Raw genomic sequence first — 17,620 nt, 5'->3', positions numbered from 1 at the left:
CAATTAGTCTGTAAGCACCTAGAGAATAACAAGGATATAAGAAATAGCTAGCATGGATTTGTCAAGAAGAAATCAGGCCAAACCAACCTAATTGCCTTCTCTGACAGGTTTATTGGCCTAGTGGATGGGGGGGAATCAATAGATGTGATATATCTTGATTTTAGAAAGACTTGACAGAGTCCCACAGGACTTTCCTGTAAGCAAACTAGAGAAATGCAATCTAGATGATATTACTATAAGGTGGGTGCAAAACTGGTTGGAAGAACATACTCAAACTGGAGTTATCAATAGTTCGCTAAGTGGGAAGACACATCTAGTGGGGTCCTGCAAGGGTCAATCCTGGGTTTGGTACTATTCAATATTTTCATTAATGACTTGGATAATGGAATGGAGAGCATGCTTATAAAATCTGCAGATGACACCAACCTGGGAAGTATTGCAAGCACTTTGGAGGACAGGATGAGAATTCAAAACAACGTTGACAAATTGGAGAACTTGTCCAAATTCAACACAATGAAATTTAATAAAGACAATTGCAAAATACTTTATGTAGGAAGGAAAAATAAAATGCACAACTAGAAAATGGGGAATAACTGGCAAGGTGATGGTATTGCTGAAAAGGCTCGGACGGTTATAGTGGATCACAAAATGAATACGAGTCAACAACATGATACAATTGTGAAAAAGACTAATATTCTTGGGTGTATTAAAAGGTGTCATATGTAAGACACAGGAGATAGTTGTCCCACTCTACTTGGAACTGGTGACGTCTTAGCTGGAGTACTGTGTCCAATTTCTGGGCACCACAATTTAGGAAGGGTGTGAACAAGTTAGAGAGGGTCCAGAGGAGAGCAACAAAAATGAAAAAAGGTTTAGAAACCCGGCCTATGAGGAAAGGTTAAAAAACTGGGCATGTTTAGTCTTGAGAAAAGAACACTGAAGAGGGACTGATAATTTTCAAATATGTTAAGAGCTGTTACACAGAGGACAGTGATCAGTTACTCTCCCTGACCAGAGGAGGAAGGACAAGAAATAATGGGCTTAATCTGCAGCAAAGGAGATTTAGGTTAGGTATCAAGAAAAACTTTCGAACTATAAAGGTAGTTAAGTTCTGGAATAGGCTTCCAAGGGAGGCTGTGGAGTCATTGGAGGTTTTTAAGAACAGGTTGAACAGATGCCTGTCAGGAAGGGTCTATGTTTGCTTGGTCCTGTCTGAGCAAAGGGGTCTGGATGTGAGGACTTCTTAAGGTCCCTTCCAGACCTATATTTCTATCATTCTATTAGAATTAGCTATAGACTGAATTAGAGAACATCCCTTGATTTCATTCCTGCAACATGCTTCTGCAGAGCTATTTATAACGTGAGCGTAACTGTATAAAACAGAAATTGTTTATTAATACCTTTAGAAATGAGAAAGAAGAAAGAGAAAAGTGTTCATGATGATATGGCCAGAAAGCTAAGTTTAAACTTCAGACAGGTCTCTGCTTTTTTTAAATGCACAGCAAGTTTTGCCTGTGACTATATTAAATATTATCCTGGCTCAAGTAACTACTGCAAATTATTGTTGATCTATTTCAACCAGAAGGACTTGCTTTATGCTCTGCAAAGCTCCATTCTCTCCTTTCCACACACATTTCAGCGCTAAACATTTCAGTTAAATCTCTCCCTCCGATCTAGGTACAGCTCTCTTGTGCTACACAGAACAAAATAGTAGTAAATCAGTCTCTGAATTTGCAGCACAAACTAAAAGGTCACTGCAAACCTTTTCCTGGCTCATGTTCTTAGAGGCAAGTGATTCCCCTGTAAGTCTGAATTTGCTTGTTACTGTGATTATCATTCCTTTCCTCACAAGCTGTGTCAAATTGAATCGGACTTCATGTAGCAGACTATAAAAGCCTCTTTATTATCATATTAAGAGAACCTAATGTACTAAATATAGGCACCAGTACAAAATAGCTTTTGCCTTCTGGACAAGTTGCTAAGTTTCTGAAATTTTGATCTTTTAAATTGTATTTTTCCTTAACTGCACTGATCAGTTATTTCTACAAAGAATTTTTAACAAAGCAGATTCATCACCAATGTTAAAAAAAGAATTTACATAACAATGGGATGCATCTAATGGTAATTGGCTTGTTACTGGATTAACAAATCTCAATTTAATTTGGAAGATTAAACGTTTTACAATAAACTCTACCCCGATATAACGTGACCCGATATAACACGAATTCTGATATAACGCGGTAAAGCAGTGCTCCGAGGGCGGGGAAGGGCTGCGCACTCTGGTGGATCAAAGCAAGTTCGATATAACGCAGTTTCACCTATAATGCGGTAAGATTTTTTGGCTCCCGAGGACAGCGTTATATCAAGGTAGAGATGTAATTAGAAGTATAACTTGCACATAAATTTGGTATAAAACACCTCTGTTTGCAATGCTAGATCTTGCACATCGAGGAAATGAGAGAGAGCCAATGGTCATTGTCGTACACAATACAGCTGTGTTCCTCAATATTAGTTTCCTGAATAGAATGAATGTTATCAATGAACAAATAAGCATTCAGTTTCACTGATAAAGTCTCCAGTATTCACTGACATCATCCTTTTGAACCTTCTGGGGGTTTGTAACAGTCAAAGACCTTGTCTAGACTGCTAAAAAAGGTGTGTGTTTTTTACATTCAGATAATAGTCACTCTTAGCTCAGTGGTTTGAGCATTGGCCTGCTAAACCCAGGGCTGTTGAGTTCAATCCTTGAGGGGGCCATTTAGGGATCTGGGGCAAAAATCTGTCTGGGGATTGGTCCTGCTTTGAGCAGGGAGGGTTGGACTAGATGACCTCCTGAGATCCCTTCCAACACTGATATTCTATGATTCTATAACTCATGTGTATGACCTATCCCATGGTGAAGACATGGCACTTTTGTTTTACCATCAGGTAAACTAGGCAAGATCAGCACTATCTCGCTGCCTTGGGATGACCTCACCTAGTTTAACTCACAGTAAAACTGAAGTGTCCTGTCTTCACTGTGTTTTTACCTTGGGATAGTTCATGTGTGAGAGTTGTCCAAGAGTAAAATACATTTTTCAGCAGTGAAGACAAGGCCACAGTGGTATCTTACAGCAAGTTTAAGGCTTGGGCGATGGACTCCTAACAAACAGCTACTTCCTGCTCCTTCACTCGCTACAGAATTGCATTCTGCTAATTTTCATTAGGATGGTTACCGATTGGCACTGCTGTGAAACTGGGCTACATGTGCTCTTACAGCTGAACTGAATGCCACTGGAAGAGAGAAGAGATGTCTGGCTTAAACTGTGGCTGACCGTGTAGGTCTGAATTTATTACTTATCCTGAGCCTTAACCACAGCCATAGGAGTCTACTGCAGTGCGGTGTGAATACAGAGTCACCTCCCTTACTGTTCCTCTGCTCTGCTAGGTTTCCTCCTCAGGACTGGAAATAGTATCCAATAGCATCACAAAAACCACTTACATTAGGGACAGAATTTGTTCCAAGAATTTTTAATCATTTTCTATCTCCTCCTGCTGTCGGGAAGTATAATCTAAGCATCTGGACTGATCTAAAAGAATATTAGAGAATACATTTCCCGTGTATATTGAATACACAGTCTTAAATTAAAATCATTAAAAAATTCCCATATGAGCAGCAGATTATTATGTTATAGGAAGATATTAATTCAAGCACATTCCAGGACTTCTCTCTTACTCTACTAATCTAAATATTTTAACAAGTACTGTCATCTGATCCTAAATGCTCTGTTTTATAGTATTATAAATATGACAGCAACATTTTGATTATTCAAAGCAAATCTCTATGGGTTTAAAAGGTATGTCAGGCTGCTTGCATTCGATAAAGCTTAAAATGACACTCTGGAGATGTACTGAATAATTTATATCTTATCATGACACTTGTCTGAGGTTTTTATACAATCCCTTTATCCAAACTTCAAAACAATTATCTAACTTTTCTTTTAAAACTGATTAACTTTGTTTTGTAATATGTAACATACGGGTTGCATCACATAATATAAATGAAACTGGCACTTTGACAATAGGTAAGAAATATCCATTGCATAAATTATTCATATCTCATATTTGGTTCTGGTCATATTATGTGAACAGAATATTCCCCCCCCAAAAAAAGACACTTCAAAGTATTATTTATGATAATTTGCTTGAAAAAATAATCAATCTGCATCATTAAAGCATACAAGAAGTCCTGAAATGTCATGTACGCAGAAGAAAATGTGCAATATTTCTGACACCAATGTTTTAAACTTTCTCATTTAGTGTGACAGGCTAATCCAGGCTACCCCCTAAAAGTGAATTAATAAAACTCACAGGATCAGATTTGCTAGATGTGGTAGGCATTTACTAGTAAATTATCTAGCAATTTAAGTTTCAAGAAATTACGTGCAGACTGTTAACTCTACTGCAGTTCTTCAGAAGAACATATTTGTGGGTTTTTAAATGACTAGTAATCCTGTGTAAAGTGTGTGATGGTCAGAAAACTGATTATATTCAGAGATTATATGGCCAGAAGGGATCACTGTGATCATCTGAGTTTGACCTCCTGCAGAACACAAGTGATAGGATTTACCTGAATTAACTGACTATGAACATTTCTTATTCTGTAGATCTGCTCCATGTATTTATTCAGATATATATCTCTTCACTTTTCTGACAAAGAGTTTTTCTACTGCTTTTTACTTCTATTAGCACTGCAGAAGCAAGCCATTTAAGACAGACTGAGCTGCATTCTTCTCTGGTTTGTATATTAAGAACAGATTTGGCAATTAAATCTCACCTGGAGAATCTTAACCCATTCTAAATCTGTACATTTCTAAACAGGGGTAATTAACATTTGTCTTAGTTAAATGATAGCTGCATTATATGAAGCTTAACAACACTTCCCTAATTTCTTTTAAAGAGAATATAAAATGCCCTTTTAGAAGTATTTTTTAAATGCATCACATTTTTATGCTTAAAACAGGGATACAATTAAATGTTATGATTCACTGGGCCTACTACATATTTAGCAAGTCTCATCCTACTCTTATCCCACTCTAAGGTTTGCAGGCTCAAATTAGACTTAACAGCTCTTCACAGTTGGCAGAATTCCCTTCTAGCCAATGAGCCTTTCCTCTGGAATACCAGGGCACCTTCTCATTTCTTCTGGCTTTTTGCTGGGTAACTATAGGCAGCTGTCTACCTTTCTACTAGCCCTATTCTCAGGAGTTCTGCAAGAGGATTTTCTTTATAAAATAAAAGATTATACAAAGTTTATGGCAAATAGAACATAATGATTTGATTTTGAAACTGAACAGGTTTATAATCTTACTTCCATTCCTCTGGAGGGTGGGCTAATTCAAACCTCTCCCTCACATTGGATACACCCATGTCCAGATGTAGCCAGTGGACCTCCTCAGATTGCAGGTGACTGAGCCGTAATCCATAACAGGCCACATTCTTTACTTTGTGACTGTCCACTATCTTCTGAATTATGCCCTAAAACACACAAAAATACACATTTTGTTATAAAACTTTTTGTTCGTGCCCGTAAAGGGTAACCATATCATACTTTATACAAAGGGCTAATCAATGGATCTGACATAGCTACATTTATTAAGAATGCAAGAAAATAAGTTACTAATTTTTAAACCATAATTCCAGTTCTGAATTTTTAGTTATATGATTTTACATGAATCTGTACCAGTCATGTATCTTACCAAAACTGAGCCACTATATGCTCTACATAGGGAAAATGCTGGGGAGGAAAAAGGGCAGATTTGCAGACTAAAAAAAAAAAAAAACCACACAACACCTTTTACTTGTTAAATATTTCTAACTCTTCCGCAAATCTTGACAGTCACTCTCCACCTACATTAGGAAAACAGTCAGAAGCTTTCCTCTTCTTTTGTGCCTGAGCAAACAGGATTTAGTAAAAGATTAATTCACTCATGAACCCTTGATTTTTCCATCTAACTTGTCCTTGAGGGTCAACATTAATCTCTACAATAGCTGAAACATTTCCTAAGCAAGAGGCATCTACTCAGGTAGATTTTTCTAACAGAAAAAATTGTACCCCAGGTTTGTCCTTTCATAAATTATAGTTTAGACTAACTATAATTAGCAAGGAATAGTCAGAGTCCAAGAAAAGTCCACAGGTATCTGCCACAGAGTCCCACAGGAGTGGGAGCAGGACTACAGGGGCTAGGTAAGTAACAGTGTGTACAATATAGGGCAGTTTTGCAAAGTTCATTATTTTATATCCCAAAGAGTTTAAATGATTGAAAAACAACTTTTGAAACTGTGCAATACTATAAAAATCTGACCCTTATGGGGGTCTCTAGTCCAGCAAAATCTTTGGTTGATGAGCCATCAGTAGCATAGTGTTTGCTGAGGTGCAACAGGGGTGAAGATGATGGGGGGCCTACAAACAGGAAAGGCAAGACAAATTAAATAGTATGCTAATATCCCACTTCGCTTTGCTATTGAGGTACTGACCACCAGGGTGCTAAAGCTGATGAAGTTTGTTTTTTACATTTAACAGAAGCCTGCTTTTATGTACGGCTGTTTATATACTGTACCAAATACTGCAGAGTACAGTTGCTCATATCCAGGGTTACAAAGAGCAGTGCTACTTCCAAGAGTACTTAGATGTACAAAGGGAAATATTTAACCCCCTCCTTACACTAAGGGCAATTTCTGCGTAAGTAAAGCCTGACATTTTGGCAAGCATACTTTTTTCTGAAGGTCACACAAAGTGCAAAACATGCAAAGCTCATTTCAGAAATCTGCCCATGAAGGACAGTGTCTTGTCAATAATGAAAATAGGGGTCAATGTTCTGAAAAGGCAGTTATACTCAAACTGAAATATGACAAAGATGAGTTTGGGAAATGGAGTCAAGGCAAAATTGGATATTTTCCACACCACCAAAGCATTAAAAATATTGACAGATAAGCCAAAGTCAGAAACTGCTACAGTAGATAATCAAGTATGTGGCCAGAAAAGAAATGAGGAGGAGATTCAAGAGTTTCTCTATCAGCCTGGTATTTTCTAATGGGGCCCAGGAAATCAAGTGCCTAATTCTCATGGAAAGCCAGTGGGAGCTGGGTGCCTAAATCCCTTTGAAATCCCAATCTCAATTTAAAAACACAAAATATTTCTCAACCTTATTTCAGAAAAGCGCAATAGCTGTCCCGTTCATGTAACTAATTGCACCAAAATCAAGTAAATATCAAGACAGTATTCTTTCGAATTGAAAAAATTGTCAATAAATACACAAGTTGAGTACATAGATAACACAGTTTGTATACATGGTACTGTACTATACTGCTGTACAACAGGTTAGCTGTGTTAAATAACATGTCCCAGCCTGAGAGCTTAAACTCTAAACACATATTATGATTTTTTGTTTTTGTATTATCCTATAAAGTGAGAACAAATTTTATCTAGAACATTTCACAGAAAAGTAAACAAGCAGAGGTAGGCCATTCAGTGAGAAATTTAGAAAACATCTGGAGAATGGAGATGAAAGGTAAATACAACTTAATAGAGGGATAAGTAAAATGGATTCACCTCTCTTCTCAAGTATAGTAAACTGATGAGAAGTACTTTTTACAATCTAATAAATTAACTTAAATACATTTATCAAAAATTAAATATACTGAAGAATGAAATTAAGACAACCTTTACTGTAATTATTATTTTACAAACTTGTACATTTACACAGAGCACAAGAACTGGTGCATACCACAAATCAAAATAAATATAGCATTTTGCTATCAGGCTTCCTTAGACTATTCCAATACTACAGCTTGACCCAAAAATGGAAAAATAAGAAAATAATGTGATCGAGACACTCAAGCTTTTAATAGAGAGAGTTCATTCATTTTACACAAAAAAAATTTTAAAAGTTTAATTTCAACTATTTGGAGCTAGATCCTCACCTTGAATAAATCAGGACAGCTCCATTGAGCAACAACAACTTACACTAAGTGAGGATCTGTCCCTGTGTGAGAAACAGCTACATGCATATAATCTAGTAAATTCCCACAGAGTAGAGCAGGATTTTGTTTTAGCCTGCTAGTGTTACAAAGTAGCAAAAGATTAAACATCCAAGAGCTTTACTGGCAGGGCGGCCATAATTTGGGCCAGTGTACTCAACTCTGACCCTTGTTAAATAATGCAGGGAAAGTCCTGGAATTCTGGAACGCCTCCCCAGACTGTCTAGAGACACTTCCAATACCAGACAAAAGCAATTGCCATTACTTGTGCATGGATGACAGCTTCTCTGTCTTTCATGCTAACAAGAGATTTCACAAGTTGGGAAACCTTGCCACAAGCATGCCTGATGCTCTTTATAATAGTGATTAGAATGTTTAATCAGAGGTTTTCAGACAGACAGTTTAACTACTTAACAACTGTAGAGTAGGAACTAAAACACCCTGAAGTAAGCCATGACTAAATGCTTGACACTCTAACCACAGTGATATCTGAAAATTTCACAAGTTTAGGTATGACCAATGGAACAGTACAGTGTGTTCTAGGACCAGGACTGCAGGTAAGGAATACCTGAGTTCCAATCCTGACTCTATCAACAATCATTGTGTAGCCTTGAGTACATTCCACCTTATCAGTTTCCCAGTTAAGGAATACATTTATCTCCCTCATAGGTACATTATAAGAGTTAATGTTAATGCAGCACTTTACACACTCAAAGTGCTATAAGAGTGCTAAAGTTTCATGCAGGAAGTTTAAATTATGCATTGAACTGGACTGGACTCCAAGGCTTCAAATAAGTCAGATTTAAAATTTCCATAGGAAAAAACAACAACTGTGGAATGCCCACATTCATAGATTCAAGGACTGGAAGGGACCTCGCTTACTGCAGTAGGATTTAGCCACACAACATCTATTCATAGATTCCAAAGCCAAAAGGGACAATTATGATCATCTAGTTCAGCGGTTCTCAAACTTCATTGCACCGCGAACCCCTTCTGACAACAAAAATTACTGCACGACCCCAGGAGGGGGGACTGAAGCATGAGCCCCGCTGCCCCAGCTGGGGGGCCTGTAACCTGAAGCCCCGGGTGGTGAGGCCCGACCTTTGGCTTTGGCCCCAGGGCCCAGCAAGTCTAACACCAGCCCTGGGGACCCCATTAAAACAGGGTCACGACCCACTTTGGGGTCCCAATCCACAGTTTGAGAACCGCTGATCTAGTTTAACCTCCCGTACAAGATATAGAACTTCCCCAAATTAATTCCTAGAGCAGATCTGTTACAAAAACATCCAATCTTGATTAAAAAATTGTCAGTGATGGAGAACCACCACAACCCTGGGTAAACTGTTCCAATGGTTAAATACCCTCACAGTCAAAAATTTATACCATATTTCCAGTCTGAATTTGTGTAGCTTCAAAGTCTAACCATTAGATCATGTTATATCTTTCGCGGCTAAACTGAAGAAGCCTATTATTAAATATCTGTTCCCCATGTAGGTGCTTACTGATGGTAATCAAGTCATCCCTTAAACTTCTCTTTGTTAAGCTAAATAGCTTGAGCTCTTTGAGTCTATCACTAATCATTCTTGTGGCTCTTCTCTGAACCATCTCCAATTTATCAACATCCTTTTTGAATTGTGGACACCAGAACTGGACACAGTATTCCTGCAGTGGTCGCACCAGTGCTAAATACACAGGTAAAATAACCTCACTACTCTTACTTGAGATTTCCCTGTTTATGGATCCAAGGATCACATTAGCCCTTTTAGTTGCAGCGTCGCACTGGGAGCTCACTTTCAGCTGATTATCAAGCACAACCCCAAATCTTTTTTAGAGTCACTGCTTCCTAAGAGAGTGTCCCCCACTGTGTAAGTATGGCCTACATTCTTTGTTCCTAGACATTTAAATGCATTAAAACATGTATTGTTTCTTGCATACAGTTTACCACGCAATCCAGATCACTCAGTCTTACAGACCTGTCTCCTTCATTATTTACCACTCCCCCACTTTTTGTGTCATCTGCAAACTTTATCAGTGATGATTTTATGTTTTCTTCCAGGTTACTGATAAAAATAATAAATAGCTTAGGCCAAGAACTGATCCCTGCAGTACCTCACAAGAAACACACTCGCTTGATGATTCCGTATTTACAATTACATTTTGAGATCTCTCAGTTAGCAATCATTCAATCCACCTAATGTGTGCCATGTTAATTTTATATCCTCTAGTTTTTTAATCAAAATGACATGCAGAACCAAGAGAATGCTTACAGAAGTCTATTACATCAACACTATTACCTTTATCAACCAAACTTGTCATCTCATTAAAAAAGATATTAAGTTAGTTTGCCAGGATCTTTTTTCCATAAACCCATGTTGACTGGCATTCATTATATTACCCTCCTTTAATGCTTTATTAATTGAATCCTGTATCAGCCACTCCATAATCTTGCCTGGAATCAATGTCAGACTGACAGGCTATAAATACCTGGGTCATCCTGTCAACCCTTTTAAAATATTTGCACAACATTAGCTTTCTTCTAGTCTTCTGGAACTTCCCCAGTGTTCCAGGACTTATTGAAAATAATTGACATTTTACTGAAAAATAATTATATTGTTTTAATCAAAATATTTTGCCTTTTGCCTGTCATCCAAGGATCTAAGAGTGCTTTACATCAACGTAAGAAATGTAACAATATGCAATTTATACACCAAAGATATTTTTGTTCAGTAGTAGCAGTAGTAATTAGCCTCATTATTGTGATACAAAAGGGGGCCATTCATAGTTGCTTCTGGACACAGGACTCTAGATTTATGTTCGTAGTGCTATTTCTATAGATCTTTACCCAATAAGTGTATATTTCACTTGGAAGGAGCACTGTTATGTCCTGTCACCTGGCTCAGGTACCCATCCATTATGTGGGCATGTACTAAATACAAAACAAGAAAAATGAGATACTTATGGAACAGTAGAGGGTACCTACTTTCTAGCTCATTTACCAATAATGCTCAAGAATGAGTCTCATATTTCTTAATATGTAGTTAGTCTGACAAATTGTTCTGTCATTTGGGCTGTTCCTATCACTCAAACACAGCTCCACAGTTTCAACAGTAGACGGGTCACTACTAATGTGTAGAAGCAATTTCCAGACAGATCTGTCCTGTGCGGGAGATGGAATGGTTCTCTCTATTGACCAATAAAGCCACCTCAGGGTTGGTTTTAAGTTTGGTCTGCATTTTAGCACTACCAAATGATGAAAGGCCCAAGTCCATGATATCTGAGCCATTCTCATCAGATGTGCAGGAAGTCTCCTCTGTGTCCAAGCCCTCTTCTAAATACTACATTTTTCCCCAGATTATTTCACAAAATGACAGAAAGACCAACGGTTTCTATGTATTATTGTATACATAGAAACTACTACTACTACATTGTATTATTGCATTAATCTTGTCCTGCTGCCCCTTATAGTTGGCTCTCAATGCACTAAAACCACCTTCCTTTCTGCCCCTGTAAATTGCGTCACCAGATCACATTCTCAGGTCTCCTTAACGGTTGCATTCACCCAAAACTACAAGCCATGGTATAGGAATATCCAAAAAATGGTCCAAGAACCAAATGCAGAGGGAGACCTTGGGGCGCCGGGGGAGGAATAGACATTGTGGGGAAAGCCAACCAAGACAGGAATGGAAGAACACAGACTTTGTGGGAGAGAACCAAGCAATGGAAGTGGAGACAGACTAGGAACCGCCATGGAAGGACAGAGTTTGGGAAATAGAAAGATCAGAGAGGGAAAGAGAGAAAGACAAGGAGGAAGAAAAAGCAATAGAAAGATTAAAATGAATTGTAGGAGGAGAAAAACAAGGCAAGGCACAGCTTAGAAAATTGCCTTAATTATTTATGTCCCCCCATTTTACTGTATTTCTTGGTCAGGACAGGGGAGTTGAAAGGTAGACGGAGAATCCACTTTAACTTGGACAATAGTAGCATGCGGAGGGAGGAAAAGATATTTTCAGGATGATTGTGGCTGAGAGCCAGGGACACAGCAACTCCTAAGTTTTCTAATGTGAGCATTGCCTATCTCTGTAACTACAGGATGAGAACAATGCAGATCAACTATCATTTTTATTGCTAGTGATCTCAAACCAGCTATTTATATTTGTCTATCAAGAAAGACAGAACAATATATGGCTACATGTATTTAATAGATAAAAACATTTATGTACACAAATGCAAATTACTTCAGGCTCCTGGCAAATTGCCACCATATCCCTCTGTGTTGCAAAGTTTAGATACCTCTTCTGTAGCCTGTATGTTTGTTTCTATGGGTTTGTTGTATGAATCTTTCTAGCTCAGCAACACAAAGAACAGCTTATTTAGGAAGCGCACACATGACGAGGCACAGAGCTAAAAGAACCCCAAATCAATTCTGTAAACAATCTGAGCTGTTGCTGTAATTGCTTTAAAAAACTGAAAACAGGGCCAGACCCTCAGCCAGTGTAATTCAAGTTAGTTCTATTCACTTCTGGCCCTTTTATTACCATCATCATTATTATTCATTATTTGTATTGTGGTATTCTCTAGAAGCCCTAATCAATTAACACCACTAGGGGGAAGGTGTACAACAGATCCCCCAACTACGGGAGTAGAAAAGTGTCCGACAGGGAGCCTCTATCGATTCCCCAAATCAAGCAGAAAACGGGGCATTTCCTGTTCTGCTTGGACGCAAACAGGTCCACCTAGGGAGTCCCCCACCTCTGGAAGATGATGCTGACCACTTCTGAATGGACAAAAAGGTCCTGCTGAAGTGATCTGCCAAAGCGTTCCTGGCCCCGGGGAGGTGTGCAGCTATGAGATGGATACCGTGTTGTACACAGAAGTCCCAGAGCCTGAGAGCTTCTTGGCAAAGGGCAGACAATCTGGCTCCGCCTTGCTTGTTGATATAGATCATGGCTGCTGTATTGTCCATCAGGATCTGGACCACCCTGCTTTTTATGTGAGATAGGAAGGCTTGGCAGGACAGGCATGTGATGGGTTCCATCACAGAGACCCCCTTGGGAGACTCACCTGATGTGCTGAGACTACCTCTCAGCCCGTTTTCTGTGCCAGTTTGGGCCTCCAGAACCCTGCCTTGTTCAGCCAGACAAGACAGTCTGCTCCCGCACAGACCCAGGGTCTGAACCACGCGCCCCAAAACTGCAGACTTAACTGAAAACCGCTTAAGAAGTGCTCCTATCTCCAGCACCCAGACACCCAACTCCCACTGGGATCCAAACCCCAAATAAATCCGTTTTACTCTGTATAAAGCTTATACAGGGTAAACTCATAAACTGTCCGCCCGCTATAACATTGATAGTGAGATATGCACAGCTGTTTGCTCCCCCAGGTATTAATTACTTACTCTGGGTTAATTAATAAGCAAAAGTGATTTTATTAAATATAAAAAGTAGGATTTAGGTGGAAGTAATAATAAACAGAATGAAGTAAGTTACCAAGCAAAATAAAACAAAACACGCAAGTCTAAGCCTAATACAGTAGGAAACTGAATACAGGTAAATCTCACCCTCAGAGATGCTTCTTTCACAGACTAGACACATTTCTAGTCTGGGCCCAATTCTTTCCCCTGGTACAGTCCTTGTTTCAGCTCAGGTGGTAGCTAGGGGATTTCTCATGACTGCAGCCTCCTTTATTCTGTTCCACCCCCTTATATAGCTTTGGCACAAGGCGGGAATCTTTTGTCTCTTTGGGTCCCCACCCCTCCTTCTAAATGGAAAAGCACCAGGTTTAAGATGGATTCCAGTACCAGGTGACATAGTCACATGTCCTGTGAGACACCAAGCCTTCATTCTTCCTGGCCTGACTCACAGGAAGGCTTGTAAGTAAACAGATCCATTTACAACCAATTGTCCTAGTTGATGGGAGCCATCAAGATTCCAAACCACCACACTTTGTATAATTACAATAGGACCTCAGAGTTATATTTCATATTTCTAGTTTCAGATACAAGAATGATACATTTATACAAATAGGATGACCACAATTAGTAGATTATAAGCTTTGTAATTATGCCTTACAAGAGACCTTTTGCATGAAGCATTTTCCAGTTACAGTATATTCACACTCATTAGCATATTTTCATAAAATCATATGGAGTGCAACGTCACAAGGTGAACCACTCAAAGCTCCCTGACGTTGTGGTGTAGGGAGCAATCGTGACTTGACCAATGGCCTTGTGTGCTGAGATCGTCCAGGTGGGCGCTCAACCCCAGGTCCGAGGCATTGGAGACAAGGGTCTTCAAGGCAGGATTCTGCCATTAGGTGAGTGATGACTGTATGTGGTCCGGGACCTTGACAACCCACTCATGTGGTGTCTGTTGGGGACACAGACCAACGCCAGCCACGCTTGCAGGGGCCTGAGACGGAGCCACATGTGTCGGACCACATAAGTGCAGGCCACCATGTGGCCCAACAATCGCAGGCACATGTGAGCGGTGGTGGGAGAGCGGGCTTGTATGCACGAGATGAGGTCCGCTGTGGCTTGGAACCAAGGCTTGGGGAGGAAGGCTCAGGCCTGAGGCAAATCGAGGACTGGTCCAATGAACTCTATGCATTGCACTGGACTTAGGGTCAACTTTTTCTCATTTATTATCAGCCCCAGATTGCGACACGTGGAACAAATCACACCGAGATACTGCCGTACCTGATCCCAGGTCTGACCCTTTATTAGTCAGTTGTCGAGGTACAGGTAAATTTGAACACCCCGGCGCCTTAGGTAGCCACTGGTGCTATGCACTTTGTGAACACTCTTGAATCTGACAAGACACTGAATGACAATGCTGTGAATTGGAAATGGCACTGGCCTAGAGTAAAACGAAGGAAGCACCTCTGCCCTGGGAAAATGGAAATACATATCCTTCAAGTCGTGGGTGGCATACCAATCTCCCAGATCCAGGGAGACCATGCAAAACTTCAACTTTTTGAGAGACTTGTTGAGATGATGCAGGTCCAAAATGGTTCTGAGGCCTCTTTTTGCTTTTAGGATCAGGAAATAGCAGGAGTAGAACCCCTTTACTTTCATGTCTCGAGGGATCTCCTCCACTGCCCCCAGATGCAGGAAGTTCTCAACCTCTTGGACGAGGAGTAGCTCATGAGAAGGGTCCCTGAAAAGGGATGGGGAAGAGGGGTGAGAGGGAGGGTCGGCCACGAACTGCAGGGTGTAACCTCAGGATATTATTTTGAGCACCCAACGGTCTGAGGTCAGCTGAGACCATGGTGACCAGAAGGGGTGGAGGCAGTCGAGGAAAGAGTGGGAGGGTGGATTCTGGGAGGTGAGTAGGGCATTGTCCTCGAGTGCATCCTCAAAATGACTGCTTCTGGCCTCCTTGGTTTCTGGAAGGGCCAGGCTGAGCAGACAAACGGGAAGATGACGGGTGTTGCTGCTTAGACCCCTTGTAAAAGGGAGCATTCTGGAACTGGTGAGGATCTTATCTGTATTTAGTTTGATTAGACATAGATTCGCGCATTTTATTTTATTTGGTGACTTACTTTGTTCTTTCTGTTGCTACTTGGGACCACTTAGATCCTACTTTCTGTATTTAATAAAATCACTTTCTACTCAGTAATTAACTCAGAGTATGTATTAATACCTGGGGGAGCAAACAATTGTGCATATCTCTCTATCAGTGTTATAGAGGGCGAACAATTTATGAGTTTACCCTGTATAAGCTTGGGTTTAGACCCCATTGGGAGTTGGGCATCTGAGTGCTAAGGACAAGCACACTTTTGTGAGCTGTTTTCAGGTAAACTTGCAGCTTTGGGACAAGTGATTCAGACCCTGGGTTGGAGCAGACGGGAGCGTCTGGCTCAGCAAGACAGGGTGCTGGAGTCCTGAGCTGGCAGGGAAAACAGAAACGGGTAGTCTTTGCACATCAGGTGGCAGCTCCCAAGGGGGTTTCTGTGATCCAACCCGTCACAATTACCAAGGCTCCCTTTGAGACCTAGTGCACTGGGTCTGTGCTGGTCTGAGGTGGAACACCAATCTCTCCACTCATAGCCCAAAAAACACATTTTTACGACCTAGAGGGATACTGCTGCAGTCCTGAGTCAAGTGTAGGGAGTGGGCCTGAGAGAGTCTTGCCAGTCCAGCATACTCTGTAGTGCCTGATTCCCACAGCTGTCTGCTGAGACACAACCACTCCTGTCAAGAAGTGGAGAAATTCAGCTGCTGCCTTTGACTCTGTGGTAGTAGCATTTGCAAGTGAGAATCTTGTTGACAGTCTGGGCACAGGTTGGTTTCTCCCTGCTGCTACAGGGCTTCTTGGGTTTCCTCCTCTTCACCCCAGTCAGCCAAAACAAAGGACCAGGAAAAGGTTTTTGTACAAAATCCTTAATGCTTACAGCAAACTGCAGGCCAATTATCTCGAAGTCCCCAAAATACCACTGGCAACCAAATGGTTCAGGAAATGTCACTATTAAAATAAACTAACAACACAGAAAAATTAAAACTATTTTGGTTCCAGGAGCATGCACTTAGAGGATGGGATTCTGGAGCCCCCTGAATAACAGTTCTCAACTCCCTTCAAACGTGCCCAGTGGGACAGATAGCACGCTCATGAGTATTACGAACAACCTTCTTAACTGGCCCTGGAGATGCACACTGTATAGATTCATAGATTATAGGACTGGAAGGGACCTCGAGAGGTCATCGAGTCCAGTCCCCTGCCCGCATGGCAGGACCAAATACTGTCTAGACCATTCCTGATAGACATTTATCTAACCTACTCTTAAATATCTCCAGAGACGGAGATTCCACAACCTCCCTAGGCAATTTGTTCCAGTGTTTAACCACCCTGACAGTTAGGAACTTTTTCCTAATGTCCAACCTAGACCTCCCTTGCTGCAGTTTAAACCCATTGTTTCTGGTTCTATCCTTAGAGGCTAAGGTGAACAAGTTCTCTCCCTCCTCCTTATGACACCTTTTTAGATACCTGAAAACTGCTATCATGTCCCCTCTCAGTCTTCTCTTTTCCAAACTAAACAAACCCAGTTCTTTCAGCCTTCCTTCATAGGTCATGTTCTCAAGACCTTTAATCATTCTTGTTGCTCTTCTTTGGACCCTTTCCAATTTCTCCACATCTTTTTTAAAATGCGGCGCCCAGAACTGGACACAATACTCCAGCTGAGGCCTAACCAGAGCAGAGTAGAGCGGAAGAATGACTTCTCGTGTCTTGCTCACAACACACCTGTTAATGCATCCCAGAATCATGTTTGCTTTTTTTGCAACAGCATCACACTGTTGACTCATATTTAGCTTGTGGTCCACTATAACCCCTAGATCCCTTTCTGCCGTACTCCTTCCTAGACAGTCTTTTCCCATTCTGTATGTGTGAAATTGATTTTTCCTTCCTAAGTGGAGCACTTTGCATTTGTCTTTGTTAAACTTCATCCTGTTTAACTCAGACCATTTCTCCAATTTGTCCAGATCATTTTGAATTATGACCCTGTCCTCCAAAGTAGTTGCAATCCCTCCCAGTTTGGTATCATCCGCAAACTTAATAAGCGTACTTTCTATGCCAATATCCAAGTCGTTGATGAAGATATTGAACAG

At 40.5% G+C, this 17,620-nt stretch overlaps 1 protein-coding gene across 5 annotated transcripts in view; it reads right to left on the bottom strand.

The window, feature by feature from the left end:
- The window catches only part of PTK2 (protein tyrosine kinase 2), a 349,972-nt gene that overhangs the window by 188,850 nt on the left and 143,502 nt on the right, over positions 1–17,620 (bottom strand). For 4 of the 5 annotated variants that reach the window (XM_054017938.1, XM_054017937.1, XM_054017936.1 and 1 more), the window contains one exon: positions 5,351–5,517. In XM_054017938.1, the coding sequence (XP_053873913.1) occupies positions 5,351–5,517 (167 nt within the window). Of the gene's footprint in view, positions 1–5,346; positions 5,518–17,620 lie in introns of those variants that run through there. The other variant, XM_054017941.1, reaches the window with a different exon arrangement.

This window comes from Malaclemys terrapin, chromosome 2 (genome assembly GCF_027887155.1).
Source record: "Malaclemys terrapin pileata isolate rMalTer1 chromosome 2, rMalTer1.hap1, whole genome shotgun sequence".
Lineage (NCBI taxonomy): Eukaryota > Metazoa > Chordata > Testudines > Emydidae > Malaclemys > Malaclemys terrapin.
The sequence above is the reverse complement of the archived record's forward strand: the minus strand, read 5'-3'. Positions and strand labels throughout refer to the sequence as shown.